The following is a 20510-nucleotide window of genomic DNA, read 5'->3' on the forward strand; positions in this document are numbered from 1 at the left end:
GTTGATTTGGTGGTCAGCACAAGAGCCTCCACCAACTTGACGTACATGGGCTCATCACAGTTGGATGCGAGTGCGCAAAGGTGGCTTTGGCAGCGTCACGAACCCGCGCAGGCCGCGGGCATCGGGCGGTCTGCAGCGCCTCTTGCAAAGCCGCGTTCGCGTCCATTACCCCTCCAGCGGCAATGCCTTCCTCGGCATGGCGGTGGGTTATGGGTAGAGCGGAATCTTGAACACATGCAAGCGTCCGCCTCCGAGCAACTCCACTGCGGCAGGGAAAGAGGGTATTATTTTGTTTTATTGATTTCAGAGAGGAAGGGGGAGAGAGGGAAGCATCAGTGATGAGAGAGAATCATCAGTTGGCTGCCTCTTTCATGCTCCGTACTGGAAATTGAGCCTGCAGCCTCGGGATGTGCCCTGACTGGGAATCAAAAATGTAACCACCTGGTTCATTGGTCGATGCTCAAGCATTGAGCCATGCTACCTGGGCCTAACAATAATTCTTAAAATGAGAGTATATTTGCAAATGTATCAGACAAAGATTTAATGGCAAAAATATATAAAGAACCATATAGCTCAGTAAAAGATAATGCTATCGTAAAATGGCCATACAGTATGCACCTCTGCAGCACATATACTAGAAAAAATGGGCAGAAAAACTTTTCTCCAAAGGAGACATACAAATGGCCTACGAGTATTAAAAGATGCTCAACATCACTAATCATCAGAGAAATGTAAATTAAAACCACAATGAGATATCACTTCACACTTGTCAGAATGGCTATTAGCAAATCAAAAAAGAACAAGTCGCGGCAAAAATGGGGAGAAAAAGGAACCCTCATGCACTGTTGGTGGAATGCAGACTGGTGTAGCCACTGTGGAAAACAGTGTAGAGGTTCCTTAGAAAACTAAAATAGATCTAGCAATTCTAATTCTGGGTATTTACGTAAATAAAGCAAAACATGAATTCAAAAATATATATACACCTCTGTTCACTGCAGCATTTTTTATGATAGGCAAGGTACAGAAGCAACCTAGGTGTCGTGACTCACAGGTTGAGAATTGCTGCTGTAGAGCCTAAGACCATCGGAAAACACAGATATTTACATTATGATTCATTAACGTAGCAAAATTACGGTTATGAAGTAGCAACGAAAATAATTTTATTGTTGGGGGTCACCACACCATGAGGAACTGTATTAAAGGGTCGAAGCATTAGAAAGGTTGAGAACCAGTGACCTAGAGAGTATTATGCTAAAGGAAAATAAGTAAGAGAAAGAGATGTTGTGCAGTTTCACTTATATGTGGGACCCAGAAAACACAAATGAACAAAAAGACTGATAGAGACAGACTGAGGGGGCGTTTTCGGCTGTGTGGAGAGGGGGAGAGGACTCTAATATTGTGATAGGTTTGCACAGTGGCAGATGATCACTAGAATTAATGGAATGGATGGGCACATTGTAAGGTATAGAAATGTCCAACCACTATATTGTACACCTGAAACTATTGTAATAACCCAATACAATATATTAACAATGTAATAGATTGCTATAAGTCTCAAAGGAAAAAATCAACATTTAGAAGCTCACCTTTGAAGGAATATTTTCAGCTAACGTTTATGCTTCTCACAAATAGAGTTTGAGACAGCTGAGACACTTCTAAATTCAGAAGTTCACATGCTCCTGGAGCATCGAAAGCAGCAGAACGAGAGTGCGGAGGACGAACAGGAACTTTCTGAGGTCTTCATGAAGACGTTAAACTACACAGCTCGTTTCAGTCGTTTCAAAAACAGAGAGACCATTGCCAGTGTCCGAAGGTGAGTGCTAAAGGGCGTTTTTTAAATAAAATATTTTTACTGGTTTCAGAGAGGAAGAGGGAGAGAGAAAAATCAGTGATGAGAGAGAATCACTGATTGGCTGCGCCATGCATACCACACACTGAGGATCATGCCTGCTGGGCTAAAAGAAAGTGTTTGTTAATCTAGACTATTGGACATCTACAGGGGTAGGCTATTACCCCTCATCATCTCTAGGATGAATGTATGTAAAATAATTTGTCAAAAATTAAAAATTGCTTATAAGGCCAAATTTCTTTTGGGCCACCTTCTCACATATCCCAAATTCCAGTTACCTCCTTGCAAAGTAACTATTTGCAGTTTGTTGTTACCCCTTCAGATATTTTTTTTCATACGTTCATATATATGTTGTATAAAGACAGCATTTTGGCCCTACCAGATTTGGCTCAATGGACAAAGCGTTGTCCTGCAGACTAAAGGGTCCTAGATTCGATTATGGCCAAGGGCACATGCCTGGTTGGGGACTCAATCCCCCCAGTAGGAGGTTTGCAGAAGGCAGCCAATCAGATTCTCATCATTGATATTTCTCTCTCTCTTTCCTCTCTGAAATCAATTAAAAAAAAAATTTTTTTTTTAAAACAGCATTTTGTGTGTGTCTGTGTGTTTTGTGTGTGTGTTTTTTTTTTGTTTTTTTTTTGTGATTCCTCGCCTGAGGTTATTTTTCCATTGATGTTTAAGAGAGAGGGAAAGACAAAGGGAAACATCTATGTTTGCTTCACACATTGGGTTGGATGTGAGAAACAGTGATGTGCTTGGGGTGTTGAAGGCCACAGGAAGAATAGCACATCTTCCCAAAGGGTTAATTTTTTGTTGTTTGTTTTTGCTAATCCTCACCTGAGGAGATTTTTTTATTGATTTTTAGAGAAAGTGGAAGGGAGGGGACAGAGAGAGAAACATCGATGTGAGAGAAACTCATCGATTGGTTGCCTCTTGACTAGGGTTGGGATGGAACCTACAACCAAGGTGTTTGCCCTTGACCCAGAATCGAACCCAAGACCCTTCGGATAGGCCGACGCTCTATCTACTGAGCCAAATCAACTAGGGTTGGAAGTATCAGTTTTACTTGATAGGTGATTTAAAAGATTTGTATGTATATCAGCATATTTGGACTAAAAAATATATATGAACTAGAGGCCTGGTGCACGAATTTGTGCACTGGTGAGTTTCAGCTGGTCTGCCCCAGTGGGGGCCATTGGGGTGGGCTGGCTGGGGTGAGGGGCCTTGGGCAGGGCTGGCTGGGGAAGAGGAGCTGTGGGCGGTTTGCCTACCAGCCCCATCCCTGACAGTAATTAATTACGTTGTGATAAATCTGTTTGATGGGCTACTATGCTGTCATTAAAACCTATGATAGAAAAAGAAATAGAAAGATGGTTACATATGTTAAGTGTACAGAAAATGAAGGTGATAAAACTGTATGTGGAATATAGTCTATTCTGACAAGTGTGGATGTATGCATGGAGAAAAGATTAGAAGGAACTGTGCAGACCTTTCATGTAAAACCATAAACTGGTAGGCCTAAAAGATGACTTGAACAAATGAAGGTGGATTTAAACACATTCATGAGTGAAAAGTCTTTATATTGTAAAAATGTCAATTTGCCCCAAGTTAATGTATACATTTGCTATTCTAAATCGTTGAGAAGTCAAAACCGGTTTGGCTCAGTGGATAGAGTGTTGGCCTGCAGACTGAAAAGTCCCGGGTTCGATTCCAGTCAAGGGCATGTACCTTGGTTGCGGGCACATCCCCAGTAGGGGGTGTGCAAGAGGCAGCTGATCAATGACTCTCTTTCATCGATGTTTCTTTTTTTTTTCTTTTTTTAAAAAATATATTTCATTGAATTTTTACAGAGAGAAAGGGAGAGGGATAGAGAGCCAGAAACATCGATGAGAGAGAATCATCAAACAGTTGCCTCCTCCACACTCCCTACCGGGGATGTACATGCAACCAATGTATATGCCCTTGATCGGAATCGAACCCGGGACCTTTCAGTCCGCAGGCCGACGCTCTATCCACTGAGCCAAACCGGTTTTGGCTCTCATCGATGTTTCTAACTCTATCCCTCTCTCTTCCTCTCTGTAAAAAATCAATAAAATATTTATTTAAAAAAATAAAAATAAATAAATCGTCGAGGGAATTGAAATTACCCACACTTACATTTTACACATTGTATTTTATTTGATATAAGAAAGTTTAAATACATTGCATAAATGTATTTAAACTTTTTTTTTAATCAATCTTTATTGTTCATATTATTAAAAAGGTTCCTCTTTTCTTCCCCCCTTAAACTTTCTTATATCAAATAAAATACAATGTGTACAATGTAAGTGTGAGTAAACTGGAGAAGGATTGATATCCTTAGATGATACCCAGTTCATAAAAATGGGTTGATTTATATCACAACTTTAAGACTGTCTAGTTCTCATGAAATAATGATCATATTCAAGGAAATCAAAGCAATGGTGAAATATTTAAGTAGACTTAGAAAAGATTAAAGAGAATGGGAGACCTTGTAGGACAGGCAGGAGAAATGGGCACTGTCATATTGCTGATGGGAGCATATATTGGTGAAGCCCTTGAAGGCACTGTCTCTCAGAAGCCTTCCAGACAGTCTTACCTTTGAGCCACATTGTGACCATTTCTCTGAATTCTTTCTCTGACAGGTTGCTTGCCTCCATTTTGTTTACTTCCTTTTCTGGTGATGCCTGCTTTTCTTTTACATGCGGGCTGTTACTTTGACTCACATGGTCTCCTTCTCTGGGTGTTTGGTTATGTAGTTCTCTCTCTCCTTTCCTTGGTGGTGGAGTGAAGAGCTCCCTTGAATGTTTGGGCCAATAGGGGACCGATGCTCTGGGGTTCACAGCTGTTCGGGGGCGCCGTAGTTATAGATGTTTAGGCTTTCAATAGCATCCACTCTTCCCTTCAAGGTGACGCAGTCTCCTTGTCGAGCTGGTGGCTCCAGGAGGGAACCCAGCAGCAGTCCCCACTTTCTCCTGGAGTATAGCTGTCCCTCAGCTCACCAACAGACACTCCCTATGCGACCCTTAGCTGTTCTTTCTATCTGCTCTGGGACGAGGCTTGGGACACGTCGGTCTATTCTATCGCCATTTCCCCCCCAATCAACAGTCTTACCTTGAATAATCCTACTTCCAGGAATTTATTTTTAAAACACACAGCAATCAACTACACAAACAAGTATTCATTTACAATGATTTTCAAAAAGCATTGGAAACAAATGAAACGTTCAACAAGAGGAAATTTGATAAGTTATGGCACAACGTTTCGGTGGAATGTGTAGTCATGTGTGTACTAACATGGAAAACAATTACTATGTTGTTGAGTGAAAAATGGCCAGTTGTGCTTGGCTGTTGTGGTGCAGTTGTTGAGCGTCAACCTATAAACCAGAAGGGAGGGGTTCAATTCCTGGTCAGGGCATGTGCCTGGGTTTCAGGTTCACTACCCAAGCCTCTTAAGGGATACCTGTCAAAGGAAACCAGTCAATGTGTCTCTCTCACGTTGATGTTTCTCTCTCAACACCTTCCTACCCTCCTCCATTCCTCCCTTCCAGTCTCTGTAAAGCAATGGAAAAAATACTCTCTAGTGAGGCTTAAGAAAAGAAAAAAGAAAAAGGGCCAATTTTAGAATAACATGTTAGGATTCCTTTTTATAGCTTAAAAAATATATTTGTATTGATTTCAGAGTGGAGGAGAGAGGGAGATAGAGATAGAAACATTGATGAGAGGAATCATTGATCAGCTGTGTCATCCATGCTCCCTACTGGGGATTGATCCCCAAACCCAAGCATGTACCCTGATAGGGAATGAAACCCGTGACCTCCTGGTTCATAGGTCAATGCTCAACCACTGAGACATGCTGGCCGAGCTATGAAAATATTAATACTGGTTATTTCTGGGAAGAATTTTACATTATTTTTCATTACTGAACCTTTTTAAAAATATATATTTTTATTGATTTCAGAGAAGAAGGGAGAGGGAGGGAGAGATAGAAAAGGGAGAGAGAGATAGAAACATCAATGATAAGAGATAATCATTGATTAGCTGCTTCCTAAATGTCCCCTACTGGGAATGGAGCCCACAACCTGGCCATGTGCCCTTGACTGGAATCAAACCCAGCACCCTTCAGTCCACAGGCTGACTCCACTGAGCCAAACCAGCCAGAGCAATACTTTTTTTTTTTTTAATCCTCACCCAAAGACTGAGGGTAAATTCTTTATTATGTTTTAGAGATAGTGGATGGGATGGGGGAGGGAGAGAAAGAAAAACATCTTTGTGTTAGGGACACATCAGTTGGTTGCCTCCCACTCACACACTGACAGGGGTGGGGAATTGAGCCTGTAATCAAGGTGCGTACCCTTGATCAGGAATTGATCCCAAGACCCTTTGGTCCACAGGGCAATGCTCAAGTGCTACCCTGTTTCCCCGAAAATAAGACAGTGTCTTATATTAATTTTTTCTCCCAAAGTTGCAATAGGTCTTATTTTCAGGGGATGTCTTATCTTTCCATGCGCTAGGTCTTATTTTCGTAGGATGTCTTATTTTCGGGGAAACACGGTAGCAGATTGGTCAGGGCTATTGATACTTTTTTGGGATTGTTTGTAAATGAGTATGTGCTCATTTTTAAAACATTATGACCCTCTTCATAAACTTAAGTAAAATTTAAATTTACTGCATTTTCTTTACAAAATGAAAATAGCTTCAAGTGACAGGAAGTTACTAACAGAATGTGTGAGTTTATATTCTGAAACATAGAAAAATGTCTAGAATGCTATATTAATATGATATGTTGATATTTGTTTATGTGGTAAAATGGCTAGGTAGATCACACTTTTTTTTTTGCCTTTCTGTATTTTCTAAATTTTGTACATTAATATGCTTGTAATAGAGTGATAAACACAGTGTTTTGTTTCTGAACAGATAAAGTTTTCTTTGAAACCACATTTACCATTGATGAGCTCTATTTTTTTTTTTTATTTATTTAATATATTTTTATTGGTTTCAGAGAGGAAGGGAGATGGAGAGATAGAAACATCAATGAAGAGAGAGAATCATTGATTTGGCTGCCTTCTGCACACCCCCTACTGGGAATTGAGCTCACAACCCAGGCATGTGTCCTTGATTGGAATCGAACTTGGGACCCTTCAGTCCTCAGGCCGATGCTCTATCCACTGAGTCAAGCTAGCCAGGGCCATTTATTCTTTTAAAATATTTTTTATTGGGCCCAGCCAGCATGGCCCTGTGGTTGAATGTCAACTTATGAACCAGGAGTAACAGTTCAATTCCCAGTCAGGGCACATTGCCCAGTTTGTGGGCCCAATCCATGATGTGGAGTGTGCAGGAGGCAGCTGATCAATGATTATTTCTTATCATTGATGTTTCCGTCTTTCTCCCTCTCCCTTCCTCTTTGAAAGCAATAAAAATACATTTTTAAAAATTTTAAAGATTTTTTAGTAGTTTTTACAGAGAAAGAAACATTGATATGAGAGAGACATAGGTTGGTTGCCTGACCTGGGCTGGGGCTCGATCCTGCAATCCAGATATGTACCCTTGACCTGTGATTGAATCTTTGACATTTTGGTGCACGGACCAACACTTGAACCACCGAGCAGAGAAATCAGGGCATTGGCTGTTGTTTTATACAGTTTGGCATTTAAAATAAGATGCAGTTTACATATATTTTTGTACAAAGTAAGATATGTATGTATGTATTTATTTTTATAAATTTAAAAGAATTTTCTCCAGGTCAAACACCTAACAGGTTGGGAGCATCTAATATGTGTTTGACAAAATTAATGGAAGCAAGGCAGAGTGGTAAGAAGAGCAGAGAGCAACAAAATAAATTTCTGGGGAAACATTGCACACTCCTTGAGACATATTGTGGTTTTTCATCAGTTGCAATAGCAGGGCTTCTCTGACTGCATGTGATTTCATAACTTTGTTTCCTTCATTTTGTTGTAACTTCCTGTTCCCCAGGAATAGGACCACAAAGTAAATTAAAAGTAGGATTTTGCAACCGCCCTAACCATTACAAAAAGATTGCAAGTGCTTTATTTTCCTATTTCTTGTTTCATTTGAAAACACACACACACACACAACCCCCCCTCCCACCCACCCCCATTTCTTATTCATCACTTTTGGATTATGTTTGGTTATGATTTTCTTCCTTATGATCAGCTTGTTGCTCCAGAAGAAGCTTCATAAGTTTGAGTTGGCATGTTTGGCCAACCTTTGTCCAGAGACTGCTGAGGAGTCCAAGGCTCTCATTCCAAGGTTAGTACTGGGTATGATAAATTCGATGTGTTTTGTATATATTTCTACAACTAGAATTACTGTCTAAAAAGTGGGTGCATTTAAAATCTGGATAGACGTAAATATTGAGAGGGCCTCTTTTAACAGTGTGAAATTGATGAGTTTGTAGCAAACCAACGGTTAGCAGAAATGTGGAATAGCCGTAACTCTCAAACATTGATGGGGTACAAATTAGTACAGTCACTTCGGAGAGCAATTTGGCCACATCTAATATAGGTAAAAGTGAATATACCTCATGACCCCAAAATTTATTCCTGAATAGATGCCTTCAGACCTACTTATAGGTTTAGAAGTAGATGTGTATTCCAGGATATATTGCTACATGTTAGTGATAGCAAAAATATGACAACAGTGTATAGGCTAACTGGAGACCAGGTAGATACAAGACTGGTTGAAAGAGTTTTCACAGAAAGCAATGGAAGGTCTGGAGGCACATCTCAGCTCTAGGGGTTGCTGAGAGCTCTGGGATCTAAACCCAAAGCTGGGCCCCAGCAGAGAGCACCAGGACTGAGAAAGGTGCCCACCTAACGGTCTGTGAAAAGCAGCAGCGTTGCTTCGCAGTGGCAGCCATGGCTTTGCGCTAGCCCATGGCCATGGGCCTCAACAAGGGCCACAAGGTGACCAAGAACGTGAGCAAGCCGAGGCACAGCCGCCGCCGCGGGCGCCTCACCAAGCACACCAAGTTCGTGCGGACACGATCTGAGAGGTGTGCGGCTTTCCCCTAACGAGTGTGTGCCATGAAGCTGCTCAAGGTCTCTCAGGATAAGAGGGCCCTGAAATTCATCAAGAAAAGGGTGGGGACACACATTCACACCAAGAGGAAGAGAGGGGAGCTGAGCAACGTCCTTGCAGCCATGAGGAAGGCAACAGCCAAGAAGGACTAACCCCACCCCGTCTGCATAATAAAACCTGTTCAGAAAAAAAAAGGAAGAAAAGCAGCAGCGTTACAATATGCCAGGGAGAGAGAGCTAGAAATGGAGGCACCCTCTTAAAGGTCCAAAACACAAAATTTTTTTTTTTTTTTTTTTAATAAATTTTTATTGTTCATATTATTACAAGTGTTCCTTCCCCCCCTTCCCACCCCACACTCTGCCCTTTCCCCACCCCCCATTGTCCTCATCCATAGGTGCACAGTTTATGTTCAGTCTCTTCCCACATCTCCCTCTCCCCTTTTCCCCAAGAATCATCAGTTCACTCCCCTTCCATACCTCTGATTCTATTATATTCAACAGTTAATATTGTTCATCAGATTTTTTTTTTAAATTTCCTTGGTTTTTAGATTCACTTGTTGATAGTTACACATTTGTTGTTCATAATTTTTATCTTTATTTACTTTCTCTTCTGAAAGAACCCCCTTCAGCAATTCATATAATTCTGGTTTGGTGGTGATGAACTCCCTTAGCTTTTTTTTATTAGTGAAGCTCTTTATCTGATCTTCGATTCTGAGTGATAGCTTTGCTGGGTAGAGTATTTTTGGCTGTAGGTTCTTGCTATTCATCACCTTGAATATTTCTTGCCATTCCCGTCTGGCCTGCATGGTTTCTGTTGAGAAATCAGCTGACAATCGTATAGGTGCTCCTTTATAGGTAACCACCTGCTTAGCTCTTGCTGCTTTTAATATTCTCTCTTTGTCCTTTGCTCTTGGAATCTTAATTATGATTTGTCTTGGTGTGGTCCTCTTTGGATTCCTCTTATTTGGAGTTCTGTGTGCTTCCTGGACTTGTAAGTCCAATTCTTTCCCCATGTGGGGGAAGTTTTCTGTCACTATTTCTTTCAGTATGTTTTCGATATCTTGCTCTCTCTCATCTTCTGGGACCCCCATGATTCTGATGTTGGATCGTTTGAAGTTGTCCCAGAGGTTTCTTACATTATCTTCAATTTTCTGGATTCTCTTGCCTTCTAGCTTCTGCAGAGGAGTGTCGTCTGGCTCTTTATGTTCCAAATCTTTGACTTGATTCTTGCGATCTTCTATTCTGTTTTTAGGACTCTGTATAATATTTTTTATTTCAGACAATGTATTCTTTATTTCTTGTTGATCCCTTTTCATATCCTCATAGGTCTCAATTATTTTATCGGCCTTTTCTAGGAAACTCTTGAAAAACCTTCATAAGTGTGGTTTTGAACTCTATATCCAGTCGCTTTTTGTCCTCCATTTCTTTCGTTTGTGATCTATTTGGTTTAGGCATTTTCACAGGCAGCTTTTCTGATGGGGCGGGGTTTCAGGGTGGAGCCTACAGCCTCGGCTTCTGTCAGCCCCGCCCTATGCGACTCCTGAGACTCAGGGTCCTTCAGTACTTGTTGCAAGCGCCTCTGAGAGAAAGGTGCCCTCGATTTTCGCCTGCTACCAAACAGTGTAGGCTCTCCCGCAATGAGCCCGAAACTGGGGTTCAGTTCAGTTGGAAGTGGAGTTGGAGATGGCGTTCAGAGCAGTCTGAAGCCCCTGTCTCCTTCCCGCCAGGGCAGTCCTACGGCACAGCCGGCCGTCCCTTCTCTGGGCGCTGTGTGCGCGCCTCTGGGACCTCCTTTCGCAGCTTCCCCGGGTACCGCCTTACAGCCCAGCTCCCTCTGGATGAGCCTGGGTCCCCAGGGTCTGGCCTAGAACGGGGGTTCAGAGCAGTTGGGGGCCCAGCACAGTCGGAGTGTTTCTCTCCTTCCCGCTAGGGAACGCCAGCCAGGCACTCGGCCTCCCTCCTCTCCGGCTCCGTCCTCTTCGCGCGCGCCGCGTGTCTCCGTACCTTGGGCTTTTACAGCTCCTCCGCGCTTCCTTCTGGTTTTCTCCTTGCTTCTCGTTGTAGAATTTCCAGTCAGTTGACTTTCCTGTAGTTCTGGGTAATGTCCATTTTATATTTTAGTTGTATTTTATTGAAATTGTTGCGTGCGGCTGCGGCTAGGTGCCTACCCGAGCAGCCATCTTCCCAAAACACAAAATTTTGTGTACAGCCACTCATACTGGGCTCCTACAGAGGGAGTTCAGAGCGGACCCCCTGGGTTCCTGTGCTGAGCTGTTCCCTCATGCTGTGGAGGACATCTTTCTTAGGCAAACCTTTGCTATCCAGGTGATTTTTTTGCCTGGAGTGTTGGGGAAGACCACCCCATTGGGAAATCCCTTGCTACATCCTCTGTAGTTTCTGAGGCCCATTAAGACACTGAGAATAACAATTAGATTCCAGGCAGAAGCAATTACCTCACCCAGTTGGAAAACCTCTCCCCAACCTGTGGATGATAGCTTGAGGCTATTCAGACTTAACCCAATAGGTCTGCAGGCAGAGGCTGGTCTCTGGAGGCTTTAAGTCTTTGCCTGAGCTAATGAGAGAGAAATAGCATTTGATACTGTCCTACACTAGAGATTGGGAGTTAGCAGATATAGCTAATACATAGTCACAAACCCAAATAGGCAGCCAAAATGGGGAGACAGAACACCACCCCAAAATGAAAGAACAAGAGAATTGTCCAGAAGAAGAGCTAAATGAAATGGAAATAAGAAATTTATCAGAGAGTTTATAATAATGATGGCAATGATTCTCAAGATCATAAGAAAAGATATAGTAACTATGAAGAATGACATAGCACTAATAAAGAACACAATGGAAATGGAAGGAATACATGGCAGATTAGGGGAAGATCAGTGAATTAGAAGGTAGGGTAGAAAAAATAACACAATCAGAAAACTGAAAGAGAAAAAAAACAGCGGAGACCGGTTTGGCTCAATGGATAGAGCGTCGGCTTGGGGACTTAAGGGACCCAGGTTCGATTCCGGTCAAGGGCACGTACCTTGGTTGCAAGCATATCCCCAGTAGGGGGTGTGCAAGAGGCAGCTGATCGATGACTCTCTCATCGATGTTTCTAACTCTCTCTCTCCCTTCCTCTCTGTACAAAATCAATAATACAATATATATATATATATATATATATATATATATATATATATATATATATTAAAGAACAAAACAAAAAAACAGAGGCTAGTTTAAGGGAGCTGTGGGACAACATGAAACATAACAATATTTGCATAATAAGTGAGCAAGAAGGGGAAGAAAGTGAGAAAGGGACATAGAAGGTATTTGAAGAAATAATGGCAGAAAACTTCCTAACCTGGTGAAGGAAAATGCACACAAGTTACATGTTAGGAGGCAGAAAAAGAGTCCCAAGCTATTAGAATCCAAACAGGCCATGCCCAGACACATCATAATTAAAATGCCAAAAATTAACTACAGAGAATCTTAGTCAGCAAGAGGAAAGCAATTTGTTACTTACAAAGGAGCTCCCATAAGGGTGTTAGCTAATTTCTCATCAGAAACTCTACAGTCCAGAAGGGAATGTCATGAAATACTCAAAGTAATAGAAAGTAAGGATCTGAAATCAAAATTACTATATCCAGCAAGGCTATCATTCGAAATAGATGGTGAAATAAAGATCTTCCTTGGCAATAAAGGCTAAAGGAATTTGTCACCATCAAATCGGCACTACAAGAAATGCTAACGGTACTGCTATAATAATAAGAATAAATAGAAAGACAGGCACATAGAAGTAAAATTGCAATAAATGAGCACCTATCTTATATAATAAAAGCCTAATATGCAATTTATTCATTCGACCAGGGGGTGGGACCATCCAGCCAACTGCCCATGGCTCCTCCCCTGGCTGGCCCACTGCGGCCAGCAATGGTGGCAGGCAGCTAGGAGAAGGGAGGCCCTGCCAGCAGCCATTAAGGATCTGACCCATGCATAAACTTCCTGCACTGAGCTCAAGTCAATGATAATCCTACCTAATAAAAGAAAAACATGCAAATTGACCGCACCTTCGCTACGCCCACAAGCCAATCGGGCGAGTATGCAAATTAACCCAACCAAGATGGAAGTTAATTTGCATGTCCAGGCCGAGTGAAGACTGAAGACGAGTAGAAAGAAGCCAAGCACTGTGGAGAAGCAAGCACGTGGGGCTGGGGAGAAGGAAGGGAAGCAGGCAGGGTGGGGAGAAGGGAGGAAAGCAGGTGCAGTGACTGCAGCAGGAAGCCCTATTGCAGGAATCTTCCTCCAAGGGGCATCTAGTCTTAAATATAAACGGATTAAATACTCAGTCAAAAGACATAGGGAAGTTGGATGGATAAAAAAAAATGACACAACTATATGATGTCTAAAAGAGACTCACCTCAAAACAAAGAACTCACACAACGTGAGTAAAGGGATGGAAAAAATTTTCCATGCAAATAGAAATGAAAAAAAGTTGGGGTAGCAGTACTCATAGCTGACAAAATAGACTTCAAAATGAAGGCCATCACAAGAGACAACAAAGATCATTACGTAGTACTAAATACTAAAGTGATCAATCCAACAGGAAGATATAACTCTAGTAAACATATATGCACCCAATATAGGAGCACACGATATCTAAAAAAACTTCTGGAGGCCCTTAAGGGAGAGATTGTCAACAATACAGTCAGTCCACTGATTTCACTGAATAGATCTTACAAAAAATTAACAAGGAAACTGATTTTAAAGGACACACTGAATCAGTTAGATTTAATTGACATTTATAGAACATTTCATCTCAAAGCTACAGAATATACATTCTTCTCAAGCACATGGGTCATTCACAAAGATAGACCACATGTTAGGACACAAAATGGGCCACTGCAAGTTTAAGAAGATTGAAATCATATCAAGCATCTTCTCAGACTACAATGGAATTAAATTAAAAGTAAACTACAGTAAAAACAACATTCAAACACATGGAGGTTAAATAGCATGTTAATAAGCAATCAATAGGTTACCAATGAAATACAAAACTTCCTGGAAACAAATTAAAATGAATACACAACAACTCAAAATCTCTGGGACACGGAAAAAGCAGCTCTGAGAGGGAAGTTCATAGCACTACAGGCCTATCTCAAGAAAACAAGAATAATTACTAATAAACTATGTAACCCTGCAATGTAAACTATTAGAAAGAGAACAAGACAAAATAAGAGTAAGTAGAAAGAAGGACATTAAAAAAAATAATAAATATAAATATTAGAAGAGAAATAAATAACATGGAGACTTTTTAAAAACATGAAACCAAGAGCTGGTTTCATCAAAAAACAAAGAGGACCACAAAAAAATCAGAAGTGATGGCTTCCCAGGGGAGATTTTTTGTTTGTTTTTAATATATATATATATATTTTATTGATTTTTTTTTTTTTTTTTTTTTTTTACAGAGAGGAAGGGAGAGGGATAGAGAGCTAGAAACATCCATGAGAGAGAAACATTGACCAGCTGCCTCTTGCACACCCCCTGCTGGGGATGTGCCCACAACCAATGTACATGCCCTTGACCAGAATTGAACCTGGGACCTTTCAGTCCGCAGATTGATGCTCTATCCACTGAGCCAAACCGGTTTTGGCTCCCAGGGGAGTTTAAACAAACATTCAAAGAAGAACTAACATCTATGCTGAAACTATTCAAAAAAATCAAGGAGGAAGGAACACTTCTAAGTACTTCTTATGTGACCAGCATTAACCTAATTCCAAAACCAGTTATAGACTACAAAGAGATTTACAGGTCAATATCCTTCATGAACATAAATGCTAAAATCCTCAACAAAATATTAGCAAATAGGATCCAGCAATATATTATAATGATCATACACCATGACCAAGTTGGATTTATTCCAGGAAGCAAGGTTGGTAACAATATTCACAATCAATAAATGTGATATATCACATAAACAAATTGAAAGGCAAAAATCTTACGATTATATAAATAGATGCAGAAAAAATATTCAATAAAATCCAACAGCCATTTTTTCCAAAATGTGAATTGAGGGTGCATATCTCAACATGATGAAGGCCATATATGACAAACATACTGTGAATCTTATACTCTATGGCAGTGTTTCCCAAAGTGTGGTACGTGTACCCCCAGGGGTACGGGAAGAATTTGGTGGGGGTACGCGTTGCACCGGAGTTTGGTGGGGATATACACTGCACCATGCTTAGCTGCACCTAATTCTACATTCTCATGAGTACGAGGGGTACTCAGCATTACAAAAATTATAGAAGGGGTACACATATGTCAAAAGTTTGGGAAACACTGCTCTATGGGCAGAAACTAATGCATTTACCCTAAGAACAGGAACAAGACCGGGATGTCTGTTTTCACCACTTCTATTCAACATAGTATTGGAAACCCTAACCACTGTGATCAGACAAGAAGAAATAAATGCCTCCAAACTGGAAAGGAGGAAGTAAAACTGTCATTTGCCAATGCCATGATATTGTACATAACCCTAAAGACTCCATCAAGAAACTACTAGATTTAATAAATCGTTTCACCTATGTAACAGGTGAAAAATCAACCATCACAAATCAATGGCATTTTTATACAATAATAATGAATCCTCAGAAAGAGAATGTAAACAAACAGCCCATTTATTATTGCAACAAATAAATTAACATACTTAGGAAAAAATTAAGGAGATGATAAAATACTTGTACACAGAAAACTACAGGACATTGGAAAAAAAGATGAAGATATCAACTGGAAGAATATACCATGATATACCATCTTCTTGGATTGGTAGAATTAACATCATTAAAATGGCCATATTACACAAAGCAATCTACAGATTCAATACAATCCCAATTAAATTACAAATACCGTATTTTACAGATCTAGGACAAATAGTCCAAAAATTTATATGGAACCAAAAATAATTCTGAGTATCCCCAGCAATCTTTTTAAAATTTATTTATTATTAAATATATTTTATTGATTTTTTTACAGAGAGAAAGATTGGGATAAAGAGTTAGAAACACTGATGAGAGAGAAACATCGATCAGCTGCCTCATACACACTCCCTACTGGGAATGTGCCTACAACCAAGGTATATGCCTTGATGGGAATTGAATCTGGAATTTTTCAGTCCCCAGGCCAACACTCTATCACTGAGCCAAACCAGTTAGGGAAATTTATTTATTTTTAAACTCTCCCTACCCCCTCCCCCCCCCCCCCCCCCCCCCCCGATATTTCTCCATTGATTTTTAGAGAGGGAAGACAGAAATAGTGATGTGAGAGAAACAATATCAGCTGGTTGCCTCTGCATGAGCCCTTACTAGGGTTCTGGCCCGGTAGAAGCCAGCAACCAAGGTACATGTCCTTGACCGGAATCAAACGGGGGAACCTTTGGTCCACAGCTGATGCTCTGTCCACTGACTAAACAGACCGGGACATCCCCAACAATCTTGAGAAAGAACAATTCTGGAGGGATCACAATGCCAGATGTCAAGTTATAGTACAAAGCCATCAGTGATCAAAACAACCTGGTACTGGCACAAGAATAGGCATGTAGATCGTTAGGATGCAACAGAGACCCCAGAAGTTGACCCACGCCATTATGCTCAATATGTGACAAAGGAGGCAAGAGCACACAATAAGGTGACCAGATGTCCTGCTTTTGGCGGGACAGTCCCAATTGTTAACAATTTGTCCCACGTCCCATGGCGTTTTTAAAAAGTCCAAAAGAGTTAAAAGAATCTTTCCAAAAATCGGGACTTTTTTAAAACTCCGCGAGACAAATGGTTAAAAAGAGAGGAACAGAGAGTTAGAAACATCGATGAGAGAGAATCATCGATCACCTCTTGCACACCCCCTACTGGGGATGTGCCCGCAACCAAGGTACATGCCCTTGACCAGAATCGAACCCGGGACCTTTCAGTCCGCAGACTGACGCTCTACCACTGAGCCAAACCGGTTTCGGCCAAAATCATTACTTTTAAAGTTTCTTGAGATGGAGCATGTTCACCATAAGCTTTTCGAAGTATATGATAACTTTCAGCAGCACTTTCCTTCAAAATAAAGTAATGAATTAAAACTTCCTGCAAACGCTTTTTTTCTTTTCTTTTTGGCATGAAATTTTTAAGCATAAAAATACCTGTGATGTTGACACCTTCAGAAAATTTGACATATGAAGTTTTTTTATTATGTACATTTTAATATATTTTATTGATTTTTTAAAATTTAATAAATCTTTATTGCTTAGATTATTACATTTGTTTCTCCTTTTTCCCCCCATAGCTCCCTTCCACCTGGTTTCTACCCCACCTTCTGCCCTTACCTCCCCCCGCCATTGTGTCCTCATCCATAGGTGTACGATTTTAATCTAGTCTCTTCCTGCACCCCCACACCCCTTTCTCCCTGATAATTATCAATCCACTCCCTTTCTTTGCGCCTGATTCTATTATATTCACCAGTTTATTCTGTTCCTTAGATTTTAATTCACTTGACTTTTAGATTCACTTGTTGATATATATGTATTTGTTGATCATAATTTTTATCTTTTTTCTTTTTCTTCCTCTTCTTACAGAATACCTTTCAGCATTTCATATAATACTGGTTTGATGTTGATGAACTCCTTAGCTTTTTCTTACCTGTGAATCTCTTTAGCTGACATTCAATTCTGAATGATAACTTTGCTGAGTAGAGTAATCTTGGTTGTAGGTTCTTGCTATTCCTCACTTTGTTTTTGTTTTTTTTTTGTTTTTTTAATATATTTTTTATTGATTTTTCACAGAGAGGAAGGGAGAGAGATAGAGAGTTAGAAACATCGATGAGAGAGAGTCATCGATCAGCTGCCTCTTGCACACCCCCCACTGGGGATATGCCCGCAACCAAGGTACATGCCCTTGACCGGAATCGAACCCGGGACCCTTCAGTCCCCAAGCCGACGCTCTATCCATTGAGCGAAACCGGTCCCGGCAACTATTCCTCACTTTGAATATTTCTTGCCAATCCCATCTGGCCTGCATAGTTTCTGTTGAGAAATCAGCTGACAATTTTATGGGTGCTCCCTTATAGGTAACTAACTGCTTTTCTCTTGCTGCTTTCAAGATTCTCTTTGTCTTTTGCCCTTGGCATTTTAATTATGATGTGTCTTGGTGTGGTCCTCTTTGGATTCCTGTTGTTTGGGATTATGTGCGCTTCCTGGACTTGAAAGTCTATTTCTTTCACCAGGTGGGAAAGTTTTCAGTCATTATTTCTTCAAATAGGTTTTCAGTATCTTGCACTCTCTCTTCCTCTGGCACCCCCATAAGTCTGATGTTGGTACAATTGAAGTTATCCCAGAGGCTCCTGACACTATCTTCAACTTTCTGGGTTCTCTTCGCTTCTTGTTTCTCCAGAGGAGTGTCCTTTGCCTCTTTGTATTCCAAATCTTTGACTTGATTTTGCATTCCTCTAGTCTAGGGGTGTCGAACTCAATCAGAGAAGGGGCCAAAATCTAAAATCCAGCCTAAATCGCGTGCCGAATGGTTTACTGAACAGTCATAAACTGACAATGTCATAAACTGACAGCGGAGTGCAGTGATGACAGCGCGGTGCCGGCCACATTGCAAGGCCTGGCGGGCTGGATTTAGCCCGCGGGCCTTGTGTTTGACACATGTGCTCTAGTCTGCTGTTGGGTCTCTGTATAATTTTTTTTTTAATATATTTTATTGATTTTTTACAGAGAGGAAGGGAGAGAGATAGAGAGCTAGAAACGTCGATGAGAGAGAAACATTGACCAGCTGCCTCTTGCACACCCCCTACCGGGGATGTGCCCGCAACCGATGTACATGCCCTTGACCGGAATCGAACCTGGGACCTTTCAGTCCGCAGACCAACCCTCTACCACTGAGCCAAACCGGTTATGGCTGTATAATATATTTTATTTCAGTCAGTGTAAGTTTAATTTCATGTTGGACCTGTTTCATTTCCTCAAGGGTCTCGTTAAATTTATTGGCCTTTTCTAGGAAATTCTTGAAAAACCTTATAATTATTGTTTTGAACTCTATAATCAATCTTTTATTCTCCTCCACTTCTTTCTATTGAGATCTATTTCCTGTCTCCTCATTTTTGCTGCTTCCCTGAGTTGATAGGGTGGCTTTGTGTGTTTGGTGTACTATAAGGCCTGGTGAGTCAGCCTCCCCAGTTACCTGAGGTAGACACTCTTGGTGCTCCCCTTTGTGGACTGCGCATACAGCCTTATTGTAGTTAAGTCTCTCTCTCTTTTAAAAAATTATTTTTCACAGAGAGGAAGGGAGAGAGCTAGAGAATATCTTCGACCAGCTGCCTCCTGCACACCCCCTTCTGGGGATGTGCCTGCAACCAATGTACGTGCCCTTGTCCGGAATTGAACCCGGGACCCCTCAGTCCACAGACTGACGCTCTGTCCACTGAGCCAAACCAGTTTCAACAAGTCTTGATTGTTGTTGGTATCACTGGGAGCAATTGACCTCCAGGCCAATTGGATGTGAGTATCAGCTGTGTCTACGCCGGGTTACCTTCTCTGTGAGCCTCTCTTCTTCTTTCTTGTTGTAGATTTCCCATTCAGCCAGCGTTCCTGTGGTTTTGGATGAAGTCTGTTCTCTTTTAGTTGTTGTTTTGAAATTGTTGTGTGAGGCTGCAGCTTCGTTGCTTACCTTGGCCGCCATCTTGGTTTCTCTTCCTATTTTATTGATTTTTTTTTACAGAGAGGAAGGGAAGAGGGATAGAGTGTTAGAAACATCAGTGAAAGAGAAACATCAATCAGCTGCCTCCTACATACTCCCTACTGGGTATATGCCTGCAACCAAGGTACATGCCCTTGACTGGAATCGAACCTTGGACCCTTGAGTCCACAGGCCAATGCTCTATCCACTGAGCCAGACCGGTCAGGGCGGCATATGAATTTTGAAGCTTGTTGTCAATACAACAAAACAGCGTACATATCAAATTGCATATATATGAATATATGTGTAATTCCATTTATAAAAAAAAATCCGCATTATTAACTGGTATACCTAGTATTATGCAGCAGTAAAAAAGAAGGATCTCTTACATTTTGAGACAGCATGGAGGGACCAGGAGAGTATTACACTAAGCAAAATAAGACAGTCAGAGAAAGACAAGTACCATATGATCTCACTCATGTAGAATCTAACAAACAAAATAAAGTGATGAACAAAATAGATCCCGGGATATAGAAGCATAGAACAGACTATAGAACCTTAGAGAGATGGCATGGAGGAGAAGGTGTGTGAGAAGTTTTCAACCAAAAATGTATGCACAACCCATGGACACGGACAATAGGGTGGTTTAGTCCTGGGGCAGGAGATGGAGGACGGTTAGAAGGGGTCAATGGTGGGAAAAAGGGGACATATGTAATACTTTCAATAATAGAGATTAAAAAAAAGAGACTACAAATACATCATCATATGACTATACGTCATGTGTTATATGGCAGTAAAAAAATGAATGAACTAGAACAACATGAAATAATGCCACCACATGCCAGAATGAATTTTGAGCCAGAAAGTTTCAGAAAGATAAGTGCAGTATGAT

The 20510-nt window shown here is 41.0% G+C and overlaps 1 protein-coding gene and 1 pseudogene across 7 annotated transcripts in view; both read left to right on the plus strand.

Moving 5' to 3' along the window:
• Positions 1-20510, plus strand: part of POLR2D (RNA polymerase II subunit D) — a 42349-nt gene that overhangs the window by 10471 nt on the left and 11368 nt on the right. For 4 of the 6 annotated variants that reach the window (XR_014795710.1, XR_014795712.1, XM_084892037.1 and 1 more), the window contains exons 2-3: positions 1633-1813; positions 8041-8136. Coding sequence is in view for 3 of the 6 variants with exons in the window: in XM_084892037.1 (XP_084748163.1) it covers positions 1633-1813; positions 8041-8136 (277 nt within the window). In the remaining 3 variants the exon portion in view is untranslated. The remainder of the gene's footprint in view (positions 1-1632; positions 1814-8040; positions 8137-20510) is intronic. The other 2 variants (XR_014795711.1, XM_084892038.1) reach the window with 1 other exon arrangement.
• On the plus strand, positions 8209-9182 carry LOC311626540 (large ribosomal subunit protein eL36-like; annotated as a pseudogene). The gene has a single exon. The product of its transcript is annotated as a large ribosomal subunit protein eL36-like (transcript).

This window comes from Pipistrellus hanaki, assembly GCF_964339955.1.
Source record: "Pipistrellus hanaki genome assembly, chromosome: 8".
Classification (NCBI taxonomy): domain Eukaryota; kingdom Metazoa; phylum Chordata; class Mammalia; order Chiroptera; family Vespertilionidae; genus Pipistrellus; species Pipistrellus hanaki.